Source organism: Octopus bimaculoides, chromosome 11 (assembly GCF_046866305.1).
Source record: "Octopus bimaculoides isolate indiv1 chromosome 11, ASM4686630v1, whole genome shotgun sequence".
Lineage (NCBI taxonomy): Eukaryota > Metazoa > Mollusca > Cephalopoda > Octopoda > Octopodidae > Octopus > Octopus bimaculoides.
Window position 1 is genome coordinate 10857688 of NC_142938.1, and position 21150 is coordinate 10878837.

The 21150-nt window shown below is 38.5% G+C and overlaps 1 protein-coding gene across 5 annotated transcripts in view; it reads left to right on the forward strand.

Moving 5' to 3' along the window:
• Nucleotides 1-21150, forward strand: part of LOC106874024 (uncharacterized) — a 127646-nt gene that overhangs the window by 97571 nt on the left and 8925 nt on the right. For 3 of the 5 annotated variants that reach the window (XM_089359474.1, XM_089359473.1, XM_089359472.1), the window contains exon 3: nt 9415-9629. In XM_089359474.1, the coding sequence (XP_089215600.1) occupies nt 9415-9629 (215 nt within the window). Of the gene's footprint in view, nt 1-9414; nt 9630-10646; nt 10927-21150 lie in introns of those variants that run through there. The other 2 variants (XM_089359476.1, XM_089359475.1) reach the window with 1 other exon arrangement.

A 21150-nucleotide genomic window follows, 5' to 3' on the forward strand; every position in this document is an offset into this window, starting at 1 on the left:
GTGTGAAATAATATGGAAGAGCCGACGTGCATATACAGTGTCTTGTCTGTGTCTGGGTGTATAGACATTTGAAAGTTGTATTCTGAACAGCGTTGTTTTACGAAAAAAAAAAAGCTTAAGAGTGCTCAATACCTGAATTAGAATTGTCTATTTTTGTCCTAGCTAAGGTTGTCTTTTACATTTCCATACAGAAAGTAGTTATATACCTGTAGCCCATGCATTAATAGGAGCAGTATAGCCGAAGGATCAAAACCTTCGCATCACGCTGCGTAACATCCTGGGGTGCGGTGAGGTGGGGAGATTTTGTTCGTTTTCTGTTCTAGCCATGTGAGTAAAAATTAAAAGAGACAGAAGCCCGTGAAGGTTGATTGTATTTGTAATTCAAAACGGTGTACATCTTCATCACACACACATATGGTAAGCTGATTCTGCCCCAGAATTATGTTAAGGTTACACGTGTGTCGAATGCTTTGGCCATTTCCTACGTTAATATCAGGAGCAGGTAATTCAGTTGATAAAACGACGGAGATCCTCCATCGTTGCCAACGACATACACTTGTGTGCGTGCGTGTATACTGACGCGTTGCATAGCTTTTACAATAAATCGTATTTTAGTGTGAGCCTTACACACAGACACAGAAAATTAAAAAAAAAGAATTAGGTGTGCATTATATCTTTATTTATCTATCCGCTGTCTCAACAGATATTTCATTAATCTTAACATCTTCAGTCCTAATCAGACGGACGTAGAAGTCAAATATATTCATTCCAGTCGTGACTGTCTCGTCGTATTTTTTTTTTTCAGACGTAATGTATCGAAGAATATATTATATCGCGTTTATTTCGTAGGTGATGTTGTTTAGCCCAAGGTTACCGTTTATGAAGCAGATCTATGATCAAAGATAGCCAACCGTGACCATTCCACTTGTTGTCTTTAAGCTTGGTAAATGTGTGAGTGTGTGTATGTATGTATGTATGTATGTATGTATGTATGTATATATATATATATATATATATATATATATATATATATATATATATATAGAGAGAGAGAGAGAGAGAGAGAGAGAGAGAGAGAGAGAAAGAGAGAGAGAAAGAAAGAGAGAGAGAGAATGTGTGTTTTGTGAGCAAATCTGTGAAAACTAATGAAAAAATAGAACAATTTCAAACATACTTGGTAAAAAAAAAACCCAGTAAACAAATTAAAAATATCGATAAAAATGTGCCCCAGCATGGCCACAGCTCATGAGCTGAAACTAGATAAAATGAAAATGAAAATATATATAAATGAAAAATACCAAAAAAGAAAAAGAAAGAAAGAGTTAAGAAAATTGTAAAATGTCCCACTCTGTGAAAAGCTTTGAAATGAAATAAAATAAAATTACATTTACAAATAATATATTTACAGTTTTCCGAGTTTTTTTCTAATTGTCAATAATTTATTTTCCTAAAATAATATGGATTTCCTTAGCTTACTGTTTCTATTAGCCATTGTTACTTCATTATTAACGCGTTATCAAGGTTCTTGTGGATATGCATACAATAAGTAAAAGAACCGTATAAAATGTCTGTGATATTTCGCTACTTGTTTCTACATTTCTAAGTTCAAATCCTGCCGAAGTCAAAACTTTGCTTCTCATCCGATCGAATAACGAGGATCTAGATAAACGACTGCGTCTCAAGCTCGATATTAAGAATCAATAACGTTCGATAAGATGACAGAATCGGTAAATGGACCGGCAAAATGGATATGTGGTGGTTGGACGAAAATGGCAACGAGGTGGCTGAATCAATAGAGCGTTGTACAAAACAATCTTGCAGTATGTTGTCGCATCTCTGTATGTTCAGTGTTCAAATCCAACCAAGGTCAACTACATTTTTTGCTGATTGCTACGCATTGAATCGATTTCTTACAACTTACACATGACTACGGACCCTGTGGGTTTGAGATGCTGGCCAACCTCAGTACATGACTGGTACTTTTTGTTTTACCTACGTTGGAAGAAAGGACAATAGGTAGTACTGATCTTGGCCGGAGTTGAACCCAGGAGTATAACGAGTGGCTCAATTGGGTAGAAGAACTAATCTCAGTTCAGATTATTTCATGGCTTTACAGAAAGTAGGTGAAATGATCTAAACTCAAAGCAACATCTGGTAACAAAGTAGGATGGAAATTAATTGATTAGAACTCAAAATGGCTGAACAGGAAACAGATGAACTGATCCGAAATGAGAACGACATTTTGTGACCGAATAAGAAACAAAATAAGTTCAAATTGATTTGAGCTTAGAATATCTTAGTGACTGAATAGGAAACAAGTGAACTGACCTGAATTTAAAACTACATCTGGTAACAGAGTAAAAAGCAGATTAACTGGTGGTGGTTTCTACAATAGACTGGTGTTTTATCTAGGAGATTTAGCTCCCATCATAGCATCCTGAAGCAATACACATTATTATTCTACATTACCTCAGTCCATCTAGAGTAGTCAGAAGAGGAATTGTTTGCCAGTTGAGCTCAGAAATGTTGCCTGTGATAGATTGTTTGTCTTCACTGGAGTATTTAAGACTAATCCGTCTCAGACCATACAGCAATAGCTAAAACGTTGTTTTTATTAGAGGCTCATTTGCAACATGAGTTCGGAAGAATATAAATTAAACAAGAAAGTTACTACAGCAATAAAAACGGAACGAAAAAGACCAGTCTCCACCAGTCCGTTGATCTACCTTTAAGGGATGTTACTTATACGGGCAAAAACTAAAATAAAAGTCTAACTTAAACCGCTGGATACACATAGAGATGACATAAAAGACCTCAAACAATATTTCCCATCTAGTGTTCCCTCAAGAGGTCGCTTAGGGTACCTCGAAACGTTGCAATAAAATAGTTTGATTATATAACCAAGTGCATTGTTAGTCAGTTTTGGGTTCAATTTTATATTCGTAACTATTTTATTCATGCATGGCATACTCCTTGAGGTGAAGAAGTCTTGGTATCTGTGCGTAATCAGGAGATCCAGCGAAAAAAATGACCTCTTAATAAAAAGATGCAAATTGGTCTAAACAAAGTTTTGTTTAAAACCAAATTCATTAAGTCTTCTTGATGGCGTCTAATGAATTTAGTGCTGCCAAGTCTTTCAAAGACTGTCCTTAGGAGTTTAATCTCAAAGGACATTTAACTTTATAAAAGGAAAAGATTAACAAGCTGTTTAATAAATATACCAATGGATAAGAGTCAAAAATCGTTGAATAGATATGGACCAGATCGAATTACTAAAATCGAAGGCCTTAATCTTGGGAAACCAGTGTTGGTCATAGGTTAAGCACCAGTCGAGCTTAATAATGAACGCTTAAAGATCACGATAATGTTTAATCCCTAAGAACACGGTGAGTAAAAATGACAAAGAGCATTCAACTCTGAAAGCTGGTGCCACACAGCATGGCCTTTACACAAAGTCAATCCTTTCGTGATTGCTTGGCCGTAGTAAATACCTGATGTCGCTGTGGTAGTGTTGGTGGGAGGAGGAGAAATTTATAAATACTTGTGCCCAAAGTCTTCGATGATAGGCGGTTTTATAGTGCTTACTCATTGCTGCCAAAAAAAAAAACAGAGAAAAAAAATCGTGAGACGACAGAAGACAGGATGGTTCGTATCCTATGACCAAATCAATTAATTTTGTCAGCTTAGGATCGTTTATGTCCTTCTCATGCAGTGTAGAAAACTCAAGGTAAGACTCTACGATCATCATACTGCTGCTTCGCGTACAGACAATATCTTAGACGTCACAGCGACTGAATTTGATTATCAAGGCAAGAGAATACTTTGTTAGCCTTATACAAAGCTTACCTGCATTGGAGTACTGTTCATATATCTGGATCAGTATTGGGACTACACATACGCACTCACACTTTACGTTGCGTCACAAGAGCTGAGATGCTTCCAGCTCTGATCAGTTGATGTCTCTTTAGAAAGCTCAAATAAGACCCACCTCTACCACCACCTAAACCATTAAACCACTGTCCATATATCTAGGACGTCCTGCTGCAACAGATACGGATATGGTCATCGTAAAGCCACATCACTACGACTATGACATCGCTTCGCAGTCAGAAAATATTTAAATACTTCAGCTATGATTTGTCTGTTGTTTGCTTTTATACAAAGCTCAAGATTCACACGAAGCTAAAGCATTGCTTACACGCCATTTTGAACCGTGAATTTTTGTAAGGAATTACTGTTATTAATATTATTTGAGGTGCCAAGACCAAGTCAAATACTGGAGTCGAGGTAATCAACCAGCTCCCACCCTACAAGATTTCAGGGCTTGTCTCTGTATCAAAAAGAACTATTAGTGGAACCAGACCCATCCGTTATTAGATTATCGTTTGTTTTTTTTTTTCCTCACAATATAATTAAGAAAAGGTGGCGAACTGGCAGAATCTTTAGCACGCAGGAGAAAATGCTTAGCGGCATTTTGTCTGTCTTCGTGTTCTGAGTTCAAGTTCTGTCGAGGTCGACTTTGCCTTTCATCTTTTCGGAATCGATGAAATAAATACCAATTAAGCACTGGGGACGATATAATCGACTAGCTTCCCCTCCCCACTAAATTTCAGGCCTTGTGCCTATAGTACAGGGGTCTCCAAAGAGGTTATGATCCCTTGGGTTCGATGGGACTATTCAAGGGGTCGATAAAGCCACACCTACTTAATTATTATTTATTTTCTTGTATATGCCTGGAGGTCGATGAAGAGTCAAGAATTCCACGAAAGGGTCGATGCCCTAAAAAATTTGGGGACCCCTGCTATAGTATAAAGGATTATTATAATTATTTTAAAAAAAGGCGGTGAGCTGACAGAATCATCTGCACCCGGACAGAATGCTTAGCGTTCTGAGTTCAAGTTCTGCCTAGGTCGACTTTGCCTTTGGGACCGATGAAATAATTACCAATGAAACACTGGGGTTGATGTAATCGACACATTCCTTCCCATGAAATTGCTGGCCTTGTGCCAAAATTTGAAACCATTATTATTATTGTTGTTGTTGTTGTTGTTTACTGCAGGCAGTTAAGATTGATTAAAGCTGTAATGACAAACGTTGAAGAGAAGAAGTCTCTGTTTTAATTTAATTTTTTATTTTATTTTTAGATAATGAAAAAGAATAACAAAGTAACTGCAATTGCTTAACAGACACTGTGTCTCTTTTCAAGCCAGTCTATAAAATTAACTATTATTAATTAATTAACTAACTAACAGTTAATGCATTGCAATAGTAATTAAATATTTAATGCATTAAACGATTTGTGCAGATAATAGCAACTATTAGTATAATAGCGTCACAATAATACAGTGAGTCAACAAACGAGAAATCTGTGTCGTCAGTCGACATGCTAGAAACAACAGCCAAATAACAACCCCCATCGTCTTAAAATAGGAATGGTGGGGGCTAGACAGCAACGAACGACAACAGTGACATAAGGTGGGAGAGGTATATAGTCTCATGCGTTTCATTAAACTGCGACACTATATTGCTTTTGCTTCGGCATGGCCGCAGTTCAGCGACTGAAACCGGCGAATGAATATAAAGAGCCCCTAAACAAGTATTCCCTACGTCGTCACCCAGTCTTCTAGAAACAGCAGTCAAATCTTCCTCGCGTCTGATTCTGTCATCTGAATAAAAGGAAAAACACACTGGGCAATGTAGTCCATGATATACAATGCCAGAATAAAAATAAAGAATGGTTACGGTTACAATTCCTTGGATCTAAACTACAAAGAATACTTGAACAACATACGTATATGTGTGTGTGATTTTTATACGCATGTATGTGAGTGTATATATATACACACACACTCACGCGATGGGGTGCTGAAAAGTTCCTGGCTTGGGGGAAAAGAAAATACAGAAGGATCAGTTAATTATGGTTTTATTGAATCTTAAATTAAAAGATCCATTTTATTTATTATATTCCTCCTCTCAGATTCACATACTTATTGCAGCAATCCTTCAGTTTTTTCTAAGCTCTTGAAAAAAAACCAAAAAAAAAACGGAAGGTTGGGCCTCCAACCAGGCCTTTCGCAACATCCTTAAAACCTGGAACTTTTCGGCACCCCCTCGCGTGTGTATATACACACACACACACACACACACACTATATGTATATATATATATATATATATATATAGTTATCAAGCATGGTGATCAAATTCAAGATCGAATGCGGAGAGATAAAAGGCCAGTTCGTCTGCAGACTTAACAACATGGTTGGTATCACAGGCGCCATGTGGCGGAAGGCTACCGTATGGGGATATTGGAAGTTAACCTCTAAGTGGTTGTCGATTAGGAGGCGCTGGTACTAGAAGGGGCGGTGTGATCAGGAGCAGTGCAAACTGGACATAACCTGGGGTTTGGATCAATTCCTGTCTGAGTCGCCCTTGGATGAGGATGTCCGATGTTGAAAAAATCGAAACAAGTAATGATTCCTGGATATGTCCTGGTTGGTGCCAGACAGGATGACATACGGAAAAGCCAGACGTATAATAATGATGTATAAGTGCGTGGTATGTATGTGTGTGTGTGTGTGTATATATATATATATAGTGTGTGTGTGTATGTTTGTACTGGTGAGTGTATTTTCATATTTGTAGTGTGTGTGTTACGACTACAAAACTTAAGAAAATTGAGTACAAACAAACGAACGATTTTCATAGACACGAAACACGGCTTTTTCTGGTTTACGCATCGAAATAAGTAGATCGGTTCATTAGCCTTCCTTATAACCCTATAACCCCAAACCGTCGAACCCCTTTCCCTAAAACCCCCTTAAGTTCCGATGCTAATCACCAAATAGAGGTCATTACATTTCTCGCATCTGGACATAGCACTCATTTACCTCATGCGAGAATTATAAGTGCGTGTGTGAAGAAAGCTCTGTATATTATCTCCCTTGATCCACATTGCATTCTCCTCTCTCTCTCTCTTCTCTCCCTCTCCCTCTCTCTGTCTGTCTGTCTCTCTCCGTCTGTCTATCTCTCTTATTACGTGTCTGTCTCTTTCTTTTCCCCCCTTACATATATATCTCTCTCTTTCTCTTTCTTTTCCCCCTTATTATATATATCTCTCTTTCTCTTTCATTACATTTCTCTCTCTTTCTTTCCCTCCCTTTCTTTTTCTCCCTCATTCTATATCTCTCTCTATCTCTTTTATTACATCTCTTTCTAACCCTTTTTTTCCTCGTCTCCCTATTTCTCCCTCACCTTTTCACTTTATATCTCTTACTTTCTCCCCCTCCCGCCTCTTGTGTGTTTGCGCGCGCGTCTCTGTGTACGCGTGTGTGCGCGCGTGTGTGTGTGCATAAATATTTTGTACGGAGCTTCACGTACATGAAAATGTATGGATATCTGCGATTTTGTGTATGTTTGATTAACCCGTATCTACGACTATATATAAGTTTATGAGTGCCTGTGTATGTATGTGCATTTCTCTGTCTGTTTTTCTTTCTGTGTGTATATGTGTGTGTATGTATCGATGTGTGCATGCATGTTTGTGTGTACATAGCACGTTGATTATCCGTGTTAGTGTGCAAAAGAGATTGTATCTGCACACAAATGTATGTGTATGTGTGTGTGTGTGTGCGTATGACGAAGGCCAAATAAATGTTAAAGTTATGACACATCTTAACTATGACATAACACAATAGTAACATCATTGAAAGACAGGTGTTTGTTTTCTCCGCGTCTGTTAGTCACGTGATACGTCGTCTGCTCGTAATATTGGGTCACGTGATACACGGTCGTTTGATCTGTGTCACTCATTCTCTCTCTCTATCTCCCTCTCTCTCTGTCTTGCTATGTCTGTCTGTCTGTCTGTCTGTCTGTCTGTCTCTCTCTCTCTCTCTCTCTCTCACTCACTCTCTCCCTCTCTGCATAATTTCAACTTAGAACGTAAAGGTGAATGAAATGCCGCAAAGCATGTTGCCCAGAATGCTAGATTCTGCCAGCTCGCCACTTTTATAATGACGATAGTGTGCGTGTGTTGGCACTCTGTCGCTTACAACATCGCGGGTTCCAGTTGATCCGATCAACGGAACAGCCTGCTCGTGAAATTAACGTGCAAGTTGCTGAGCAGTCCACAGACACGTGTACCCTTAACGTAGTTCTCGGGGATATTCAGCGTGACACACAGTGTGACAAGGCTGACCCTTCGAATTACAGGCACAAGAGAAACAGGAAGTAAGAGTGAGAGAAAGTTGTGGTGGAAGAGTACAGCAGGGTTCGCCACCATCCCCTGCCGGAGCCTCGTGGAGCTTTCGTTCAATAAACGATATATATATATATATATATATATATATATATATATATATATACTTTTCCAATCTTATATTGTTGTACTTGGGGATGGTCATATTGCCAGTTTAGCCAATAAATCTTGCAAAACAAATATATATATATATATATATATATATATATATATATATATATATATATATATATATATATATACTATTGCGTGTATGACGGTGTCTGTGTATACGCACACACACACACACACAAAACGAGAAGATGGAGATAAGATTAATAAAAGTTTATCATTATGACCGTAAATGTGTTTGTTATGTGTAAAAAGGTGTTTATTATGGTAGTTTGACTTTTAGAGTCCCTCTTAGCGTGAGGCATTATTGTATAGTAATGCCCTTATATAAATAAATATATTTATAGGGAATAAACGATGGGTTTTTTCTCCCTTATGAGGTTTTTTCATGCTAACTACTTGATAAATTCTTATAAAGACTTTATCCTATTATTGAATTATATATATATATATATATATATATATATATATATATATATATATATATATATAGGAGAGTATTGTAGTTCGCTTGAAGCATTGTGTATCGTTTGTAATGAATAAAAAGTTTTGAATGGTACAACAATGCACTATAATACAAAAATGGACTATATACCTGTTGTAATTTAGTTATCCATAGTCCGATGATATTCCGGAATACAATTCTTTCTTCAGATGTTCTTAGATGGAGTCTCTGCTATAATCAGTTATATCAGAACAATAATTGGTTATAGCAGCGACTCCATCTAAGAACATCTGAAGAAGGAATTGTATTCCGAAATATCATCGGACTATGGATAACTAAATTACAACATTTTTTGTTTTATACTGCATTGTTTTATTCTTTATATATATATATATATATATATATATATATATATATATATATATATATATACACACATACATATATATATATATATATATATATATATATATATACACATACATATATATATGTATATACATAAATATAACATTTGGAATTTTTTGTGATAAATAATTATTTTGCTCAATATGTTTAAAATATATGTCTAACTGTGTTTTTCGTTTTCTTTTCAATTACAGGTAGTGTATCACGCCGATTATACTCCGAAGGAGAAGATTCTAGCGTTTCACCACGCCAAGATCCACTGCCAGATTTGGTACCAGTACCACGGGACAGAGCGCACTCATTACCTGAGGTGCCTCTTCGTCGGCATGAACACATCCGTGCGATTGGACAGGAACTTCGGAGAATTAGTGACGAGTATTACCAGAATCGTCACCATTCACACCACCAAGTAAGTAGATGGAATATGCATGTCACTGCAAACTTGGTCAATTTCAGTCTCACCTGCAGACTTTCAGCTAATTTCACTCTGATTTTGGTAATTGGAAATAACAATTAGTGCCAGCTAATTTACTACCTGTGATACCTTTTTTCTAAACATAGAACGGAATGGAAATTAAAGGGAATTAAAAGAAAATTGGAGTGAAATCAAAGTTAAAACTAAATATAATAGATAATATCGGTGAAGAATAAGGAAATACCAAATGGCCAGAAGTCTTTCAAATATAATATTTGAATGCTAGAAATTGGCTCCATTTCTGAAAGTCCATTACAGTTTTGCTTTGGTGAAATCCTTCACAGAGATGTTAATGAAACTTGTGTACAAAGAATTGAAGAAATTCTGGCTAAGACCCACTATCGTATGTCACGTGGAATTGCCAAAGCATTCTTTGTGTCAGTTTCCAACTGTGTGTGTTACAGTTGTGCATTCATTGACTTTCTAAAGGCGGTCCCAGACAAGAAAGACTTTCTGCTACATGTTTCATGCGGAATAGTAGCAGTGAATAGTCTCTGTTTACTGACAGCGGCACCGTGTATGCTGTGGCATAACCCTGACCTTTGGAAACTTCTGAAGGCTGAGAAAATCAGTCCTTGATTAATGTGATTCCGTAACTTCAGTTGTGATTCTGTTCCATTGGCGTTTAAAGAAAAATAAAACGATGGAGTTATCATTCCTGCTGCTATTTTTGGTAATGCCAGCCAACTCTATTGAAGCATTCCTATTGCACAAAGCTAACCTATTGAATGTTTTAGTGGGTGATCAACTCTACAAATTGAACATGTCAAGGGTGAGGTCGACTTTTAGACCTTTGATCCCTCTGTCAAATACATATATTACTTACCATACCTCTACTGGTGTTCTAATTCTTCAACCATAACAACATTTTGGAATTCAGAACATCTCTATGAGTTTATATCTAATATGATCTCCAGAGTTCAGCAACTAATTTTTACCGTTTTGCCTTAGGAAAAACATGGAATCAATTGGAAAATGCTCTTATTCATGATTCGATGAAACAATTCTTTTGAACAAAACAAGATTAATTGGTTTCTCAAGAAACTATCAGTCTGATGAAGAAGCAAAAAGAAAAGGAACTCTAAACAGTTTCAAAAACATTTTTCTTAACTTTTCCTTTTGGAAAATGCGTGATATTAATTAAGACTTTTTGTTATTTTTCTTTTATATTTTTTTTTAAATATAAATTTTATCTGAAAATAAATTAAATTCAAAATAAACTAACTAAAAACATTGTTTCAGACTCTTTTTACTAGTCATTAGTTTATAAGTTTACTCCTACATTTCATAACCCACCCACCCCGCATTCCTTTAAAATGGTTCACAGATCTCTTCAATGAGAATTTGCATAAATAGCAAATAAACAGGAGAAACCAAATAAAATCTATTTGAAGGATGTTCTTATCCAGTTCTTCTAAAGAAAAAAACAAACAAACAAAAAACTGTACGGTTAACACACACACAAGTATTTGAAGTGGTTTTTGCCGTAGCCTTAAATTACAGGGTTTTGTTAAAGGGGACTCTTCTATACTTTATTTAGGGTCAGAGAAGGTCAGTGTTTAGGTACACAGAATTAGTAGACACATGATGTTAAACAGATGAAATGATACTCCACTGGGATAGGAAGCTAGTCACGGAAACATAACAATTTGAACTGATTAAAGTACAAAAGATGCTTTCTCTCTACAACACCATTGTCTCTCTTTTTCTCCCTCTTTCTCTTCCTCTCCCTCTCTATGTCTCTCTCTCTCTCTCTATATATATATATGTATATATATATATATATATGTATATATATATATATATATATATATATATATATAAGGGAGAGAGAGACAGAGAGACAATAAGGAGAGAGTTACATATATATATATACATATATATATACACACACATCATCATCATCATCGTCGTTTAACGTCCGCTTTCCATGCTAGCATGGGTTGGACGATTCGCCTCCTGGTCCACCAGTCCTCAGTCAAATTGTCCAACCCATGCTAGCATGGAAAGCGGACGTTAAACGACGATGATAATGATCATGTGTGTGTATATATATATAAATATATATATATGTAACTCTTGTTTCCTTTCCAATCTCTCTCCCTATTGTCTCTCTGTCTCTCTCTCCCTTATATATATATATATATATATATATATATATATATATATATATATATATATATATATATATAGTCCTCTCTCTTACAGCACCACTCTTGCTCTCTATCCCACTCTCTCTCTCTCAATTTCTCTTCTCTTTCTTCTCCTCCCCCTCTTGCTGCAGGCTCACAGGCAGGCTGACTGTAAGAAAGACTTAGTTTGCAGTAAATGCATATAATTGGTTAAACTAGCTGTAGCCCATCCATAAAAGAAACTTTTCCAAATGCTTAGCTGCTCAATGGACATAGTTGATAGCTTCTGTTACCTTGGTGACCAAAACTGAAGTGAATGAAGGCACTCCAAAAGTATAGTGAGCCAGAGTATGAGTGAGCTGGAAAAAGGTCAGAGAGCTATTGCTTCTACTGAGTGTGAGTGAAGAGTGGAGGGTATGATTTAAGCGTTATGAAGTGCTCTGTTGCATGGGTTGTAAAATACGAGCACTTAATGCAGAGGCAGGAAAGATGGGAAGAAATGAAGCAAGCATGTTGCACTCAATATGTAATGTTAGTGAGCATGGATGATAAAAAGTTAAATGAGCTGAGAGATAAATTAGATATAAGAAGGGAGATGTTGTATGCAAGTGGGAATACTTTTGGTTGTATGGTTATGTGTTGTGTATGGAGGATGACAGTTGCCTAAAGAGGTGCCAAGTAACACAAGTTGAAGGGACCTGGAAGTGGAAGACCGGAGAAGACATGGGCTGAAGGATGGCAACTGATCTCCAGGCTGTTGTCACTCCTTTTGGCCAATAATCTCAAGAAGCTGTTATTAAGGGCTACAAGATGAAGAACTACAAGTGGCAAGATGCTATGCTAAAGAACTCTCAGCCAACCTCTGCGAGAATGGTAAAAACATGAACTTGATGGTGATAGCGATGATAATTATGATGGTGGTGATGACAGTACTGATGATGCTTGTGATGATGGTGATGACAGTAGTGTTTGTGGTGATGGTGGTGGTGGTGGTAGTGGTGGTGTTTGTGATGGTGGTGGTGGTAGTAGTAGTGGTGTTTGTGGTGGTAGTGGTAGTGGTGATTGTGATGGTGGTGGTGATGGTGTCAAGATGGTTGTAATTGTGCTAATGATAATTAATCTTGAATGTTAGTGAAGGTGATGTCAGCAAAATCGATTGTGCTGGCGCTTGTGATAATAGTGGTGATGATGATGATGATGATGTTGATGGTGATAAGGATGATGATGAGAATGATGTTGGTATAAAAAAAAAAATGATTACATATTATAAAATCACCAGTTTAAGAAAGACAAGAGTAACAAAAATCCTCTGAGAGAAATTGAACCATGTATCTGTCAGTTACTTGGGTGACCACTCAGATAAAAATATCATTGCAGCAGCTTATTTGTCTATAATCCCATCAAATTGTTGTTCATTTGCCTTTTTTGCCTTCTCAAGCGCCAATAAATCCTGTACATACATACATCATAACATATACATCATCGTCGTTTAACGTCCGCTTTCCATGCTAGCATGGGTTGGACGATTTGACTGAGGACTGGCGAACCAGATGGCTGCACCAGGCTCCAATCTGATCTGGCAGAGTTTCTACAGCTGGATGCCCTTCCTAACGCCAACCACTCCAAGAGTGTAGTGGGTGCTTTTTATGTGCCACCGGCACGAAGGCCAGTCTGGCGGTACTGGCAACGGCCACGCTCAAATGGTGTTTTTACATGCCACCTGCACAGACAGGAGTCAGTCCAGCGGCGCTGGCAACGACCTCGTTCGAATATATATATATATATATATATATATATATATCAAGATCAAAATCACAATCAGAGTCTCAATCAACTTGAAACCAAAAATGGAAATTGTAGTTGTGGCCGATGCCAGTGCCACCTGGCTGGTTCCCTGTGCCGCTGACATGTAAAAAGCACCATCTTCACAGATTAGATTGGAGTCAGGTGCAGCCTCCTGGCTTGCCAGTCCCCAGTCAAACCGTCCTACCCATGCCAGCATGGAAAACGGGCATTAAACGATGATGATGATGATGATATATATATTTATGTGTATATATGTATATTTTTGGTCATGTTTATTTTTATCTTAGTGGTCATTCATTTATTAATGTTTTATTTCTGTACCTTTGAATTAAATTTGTGTTATCATCTTAATTATTCAATTTCAGATTTATACATTATTTACATTATTTACATTTGACAGATATTTGCCCTCATCTTGTTTGTTGTTAACACAACTTTTCAGCTGATATACTCTCCAGCCTTCATCAGGTGTCTTGGGGGAAATTTCGAACCTGGGTTCTCATTCCTAAGGCTTTTTCGATGTTATTATCATTATTATTATTATTATTCAGGGCATATCGCATAGTGGTTAAGAACATGGGCTACTAACCCCAAGATTCCGTGTTCAATTCCAGGCAGTGACCTGAATAATAATAATAATAATAATAATAATAATAATAATAATAATAACATTGGAAAAATACCTTACGAATGAGAACCCAGGCTTGAAATTTCTCCAAAACACCTGATGAAGGCTGGAGGGTATATCAGCTGAAACATTGTGTTAACAACAAACAAAATGAAGACAAATATCCGTCAAATGTAAATAATGTAAATAACGTAAATAATGTACATAATTCCTCATCTCTTAAATATAGGACTGTATTATTCAGATTTATAATTCAGTACCAGAATATTACTGGTACTAGCACTTCATTGACTTGAGAAACATTTTGCTTTTCTCTCTACCTTTCTGCAAGGTTTAACTGTTTTATTGCTGCAGCTAAGATGCAGTTTTATTTGATGTGTTGCTCCAGCTGGCATTAGTGGGCACTGTCATCTGAGAGTATACTGATACCCTCTCTTGATCAGCCTGTCCCATGGTGCAATTTTAGTCAATTCAGAGTGAGTGTGGGTGTATGTGTGTGTGTGTGTGAGAGAGAGAGAGAGCTAGATGAAGAGAAAGAGAAGAATTGATCTTAGAAGGATAAAAAGTAGGGTTGACCTCAGCAAGATTTGAACTCAGGGACCAGATGGCCAGATCCAGTACAACAAAGCATTCACGCCAATGTTCTGAAAACTCTGCCAGTTTACAGAACTCAGGACTGTTGCTTAATGGCAACAACAACAACAAAAACAAAGACACTGATGTCGGTTTCAAATTTTGGCACAAGGCCAACATAGTTAGAGGTGATAGGGCTAGTCAATCATATTGACCCCCCCAGTGCTCGACTGGTACTTATTTTATCGACCCTGAGGGGATGAAAGGCAATGATGACCCTGGTGGAATTTGAACTCAGAGTGTAAAGATGGGCAAAATACCACCAAGCATTTTGTCTAGCATGCTACCAATTGTGCCACTGACTGATTACAATAATAATAATGATAATGATAATTGTCTTAAATTTTGGTATGAGGCCAGCAGTTTTAAGGGGTCAGTTCATTACACTGACCCCTGTATTTAACAAGCATGAGGAAGGGAAATATTAAAATGATGATGATGATGATGATGATGAGAATCTTCTGCACAGGGTTACATTCATTTCTACACTAGGCACAAGGCCTGAAATTTTTTGGGGAGGTTGAGACCAGTTGATTAGATCGACTCCAGTATGAAACTGGTACTTAATTTATCGATCCCGGAAGGATGAAAAGCAAAGTCGACCTTGGCGGAATTTGAACTCGGAACATAAAAACAGATGAAATACCGCTAAGCTTTTTCGCCCGGTGTGCTACCGGTTCTGCCAGCCCACCGCCTTTGCATAGGGGAACATTAAAACAATGACATCGATGACGTTGATGATGATGAAGATGATGATAGGCTTCTACACAGTTTCCATGCATCAAATTCCACTCATAAAATAAAAAAACATTGGTTAACCTACAGCTAAAAACAGCTAAAAATAAAAAAAAACAAAACCAGAAGGCACTCATCCAGATTACCCTGCTGTGGGTTTCAAAACTGAAAATCCCACAAATGGCTATGGAACGAAATTCTTATCAGAACAACCATTTCAAAAACAAAATATTATTTTTTCTTCCAACATTATTTGTCTTTGGTTTGCTCTTTCCCCCACCCCCTTAGCAGGTGGTGTTTATATTTGGCTTCAAGGGTTGGAGTGCGATGTATAGTTTTTGAATATTTTGTCTTGGTGGGGTTGTTTGTTCATTCCCTACCCCCTCCATACTCCTCTCATCCAAATTTTTTCCCCCAGCTTCGTTCCTTTCTCATTTACTTTCCTTCTTTCTTTCTTTCTTTCTTTTCTTCCTCCCCCCCCTCTCTCTCTCTGTTTATTTGCCTTACAACCAGCCCCCTCACACTCGTCTCTTATCTCTCAGTCAATCCGCTTCCAGCTTCTTATTGCGAAAGTGTTGGCTAGAGACTGAAGGATGACTTCGGTTGATGGTTGGAACTTCGGTTGATGGCTGGCTCCACCGGAAAGTGGGGGCGGTGATGGTGGTGGTGGTGGTGGTGGTGGTGGTGGTGGCGGTGGTGGTGGTGGTGGTGGCGGTGGTGGTGGTGGTGGTGATGGGACAGCTCCCATTGTTTGTGACTATTCTGCAGTCCTGTCCGTCCTTCTGTCCGTTTGCTTGTGTATTTGTCTCACAATGATTGTCTGAATGCCTTCTTAGATTAATGATGTGATGATGATGATGATGATGATGATGATGATGATGATGATGATGACCATGATGATGATGATGATGATGATAATTATGATGATGATGATGATGGTGATGATGATAGCATATAGTTTTGGCAGTAGTGAGAATGATGGTAGTGATGATGATGATGATGGTAATGGTGGTGGCGGAGTTGACTGTGGTGATGATGATGGTGATGATGATGGTTATGGTAATGATTATGATGGTGGTGGTGATGATGATGATGACGACAATGATGATGATTATGATGACGATGATGATGATGATTATGGTGGTGGTAGTTACGACTGGGGTGATGTGCTGACAATGCTGACGAGAGGGGACGACGTTAAAAGGTGGCATTGGCAGCGATAGGGACTTCTCCCTTCGTAACCCATCCGTCCGTCTGTCTGTCTGTCTGTCTGTCTGAATGTCACCCCTTTCGTTTGTGATGACGACGACGACGATGACGATGGTGGTGGTGGTGGTGACAATGCATGGCTGTCAAACGCGTGGTGTGCTGAGGCTTGCACCATGCTACTGCCAGTATGCGGCAGGCGGGCAGTGCAGTACGGTGCAATGTGGTGTGATGCACAATGGAATGGTGAGATGCATGGAAGGGTGGCGCCGTGTCGTAAGTCTTGGAATGGATTCCCTGTCTAACCTCATCTCCACCTGTATGTCTGTGTGCGAATGTGTATGTGTGTCTTTATATATATATGTGTGTGTTTATGTGTGGGTGTGAGTGCGCATGTGTCTGCATATCTGTGTACATGTGCATATCTTCATGCATGTGAGTGTGTAGGTTTGTGTGTGGGTTTGTTTGTGTGTGTGTGTGTGTGTGTATGAGTTGGTATGTGTCTGTATGTTTATATGCATGTTCACATCTGTCACTCTGTGTATGTATGTGTGTGTGTGTGTGTGTGTTTCTCTACATCTGTTTGTGTCTGTGTATCTGCCTATACACGTACACATACACACACACGTACACACGCATACATATGTGTGTGTGTATGTGGATGATTGTCTCTGTACGAATGTCTCTGCGTCTGTCTATGTGTGTGCGTTTGTGTGTGTGGATGTTTGTCTCTGTACGTATGTGTGTGTGTGTGTGTGTGTGTGTGTGTGGATGTTTGTCTCTGTACGAATGTCTCTGTGTCTGTCTATGTGTGTGTGTGTGAATGTATGCCTGCAAGCATGCGTGTGTGTGTGTGTGTGTGTGTGTGTGTGTGTGTGTGAGTGTGAATATTTCTGGACTGACTGGCTGAAGAAATTGTTGTAAACAAAATGACGTGTCAACCAGGTATGTGTTTACATCTGCCCAGCATCCATGATCCCAGCCTCTTCATCACTTCCCCCGCCCTACCACCACCACTATCTGACTTTCTCTTGCTGTGTGCCCCTCCCCCCACCATTGCAACAGCACTCTTCCCCCTCCCACCTCTTCAACCCTTGCCATTCTTCTCCCTGCCTCTCTCTCTCATTGTTCCTTTCTCCCCTTCCACTTCACCTATTTCCATCTTTTCTTTCTCTGTGTGTGTGTGTGTGTGTGTGTGTGTGTGTGTGTGTGGTGTTTAAAGGGTTATGAATCTGGCGAATGGATGCTGGTGGTATAGGCGTTGGCGGCAGTGTGGTGCATTGGTTGTGATGGCTGTAGTTGCCACCGATTGCCGTAGTCAGGGTGGTAGTGAGACAAATAGCTATGGTGAGGATGATGACGATAACGATGATAACTGTGATGGTGATGATGGTTATGACGACGTCGATGATGATTACAACGATGGCGATGGTGATATTGATGATGATGATGATGTCGGCAGCGATGATGACAACGACAATGTCGACGTTATTTATGATGGCGATGACAATGATGACAATGACAATCATGATGATGATGATGATGATGATGATAACGATGATGATGACGATGATGATGATGACAATGATGATGATGATGATGGTGGTGATGATGATGATGATGATGATGAGGATGATGACGATGATGGTGGTGATAATGATGATGACAATGATGATGATGACAATGATGATGATGATGATGGCAGTGACAGTGGTATTGGTCATGCAGCTGATGCTGATAATGATGATGACAACGATAGTAGTGGTGGTGGTGGTGGTGGTGGTGGTGGTGGTGGTGGTGATGACAGTAGGATGATTAGGATGTTGATGATGACGATGTTGGTGATGATGATGATGATGATGCTGAGCCTGACACTCCAACCACTGAGCCGTGTGCCTTCACCAATAAGGTTGAAATAAAGAGCCTGTTCCAGATTCCACATACTATGGACAAATTTCAGAAATCTTTGACCTTATCAGTACTATCATATGCTCTGCGGCTGGTTTGGGATACACTCATTCAGCTCTCTGAGCATTACTTTCTTGTGAAGTTATACTGACCAGCGTGGAGGCGCAATGGCCCAGTGGTCAGGGCAGCGGACTCGCGGTCGTAGGATCGCGGTTTCGATTCCCAGACTGGGCGTTGTGAGTGTTGATTGAGCGAAGACACCTAAAGCTCCACGAGGCTCCGGCAGGGGATGGTGGCGAACCCTGCCATACTCTTTCACCACAACTTTCTCCCACTCTTACTTCCTGTTTCTGGTGTGCCTGTAATTCAAAGGGTCAGCCTTGTCACACTGTGTCACGCTGAATATCCCCAAGAACTACGTTAAGGGTACACGTGTCTGTGGGGTGCTCAGCCACTTGCACGTTAATTTCACGAGCAGGCTGTTCCATTGATCGGATCAACTGGAACCCTCGATGTCGTAAGCGACGGAGTGCCAACAACAACATAATCCTTATAATTCTTAGCCACGACCCATGTGGTGATAGCATTAATGTAGCAGAACAAGTAGAATGTAGAATTACATATTTCCTTCTTGTATTCTCTTTTCATTTCTCTTCGTTCTGATTTCAAATTTTGTCAGTGTTTACTGACAGCATATAGGCATTGTCGTTTTATGTCCATTTTCCCATGGCAGCATGGGTTGGAAGACTCTTCAGGGAAGCATCTTATGTCTGGATTTCCTTCCTGTTGTCAACATTCAATGTATATCTCTTATAATATGCAGTGATACAGTGAACCACTTCTAAAACTGAGATACAGTATAACATCTGTCTGTCTGTCTGTCACACTCTCTCTCACACACACACATTTCTGTGATATATAAGATGTGACATAATATATGTGAATGTGTGTGTGTCTGTCTGTCTGTCTCTTTCCCTCTCTCTCTATCTCTCTATCTATCTCTATAATATACATATATACATCTATGTGTATGTATATATCTGTATTATTAAATATATATATATATATATATATATATATATATATATATATATATATATATAATAATAATAATAATAATAATAATAAATGATAATGCTACAAATATATAGAAATAAATAATAATTATATATATATATACATATATATATGTGTATATATATATATATATCTGTATTATTAAATATATGTATATATATGATAATAATAATTATAAATGATGATGCTATAAATATATAGAAATAAGTAATAATTATATATATATATTTTTATATATACACATATATATATTTATATATACACATATATCTACATATATTTACGTGTGTGCTCCAACATGGCCACACATAAAGCAATTCATACATACATACATATATATATATGTGTGTGTGTGGTGGGGGGTTGTATATACCTTGTAAGCAATAAATCATTAAATGAATTTCAAGCTGAGCGTTTGCTGTACGAAACTAACCACACAATTTTATTGTATCCCCTCACCCCCCTCACTTAACAACCCAAAACGCATTTCGCCTTTGTTGTGTGCACTGCAACACCGAGCTGATTGTGTAACATCAACAGTGCATTGTAGTGCAACTGTACTATTGACGTAACAATAGAACAGTGGGAAATCCTATTTCAATGCTGGCATTCTGTGCAGTCGCATGCTGCGGCATGAAATGCAGACTGATGCAGTGGCAGGACGTGTGAGTTTCCTGGTGTTTGTTGTTTAACTCCAAGAGAAGCTTCATTGAGTAGAGTTATGATCAAAGGCACTCTAACCATGACCATCCAGTTTTTTTTTTCTTCCTTTTCTGATATACTCTTTACACTTTTACTTGTTTCAGTCATTTGACTGCGGCCATGCTGGAGCACTGCCTTTAGTCGAGAAAATCGATCCCAGGACTTATTCTTTGTAAGCCTAGTACTTATTCTATCGGTCTCTTTTGCCGAACCGCTAAGTTACGGGGACGTAAACACACCACCATCGGTTGTGAAGCGATGTTGGGGGGACAAACACAGATACACAAACACACACAGAGACACATATGTATATATACATATATACGACAGGCTTCTTTCAGTTTCCGTCTCCCAAATCCACTCACAAGGCTTTGGTCGGCCTGAGGCTATAGTAGAAGACACTTGCCCAAGGTGTCATGCAGTGGGACTGAACCCTGAACTGTGTGGTTGGTAAACGAGCTACTTACCACACCACTACCACAACCACCACTCACATCATAGTATATATTCTTAGATTAAGATCATGTGATTCTATCATTATCATTTTTGCTTCATTTTGAACCCCTATAAGCAGACGTGTAATCAAAGGGCTTCAAGCCATGATTATCCCGTCATATTTTCAGCTATA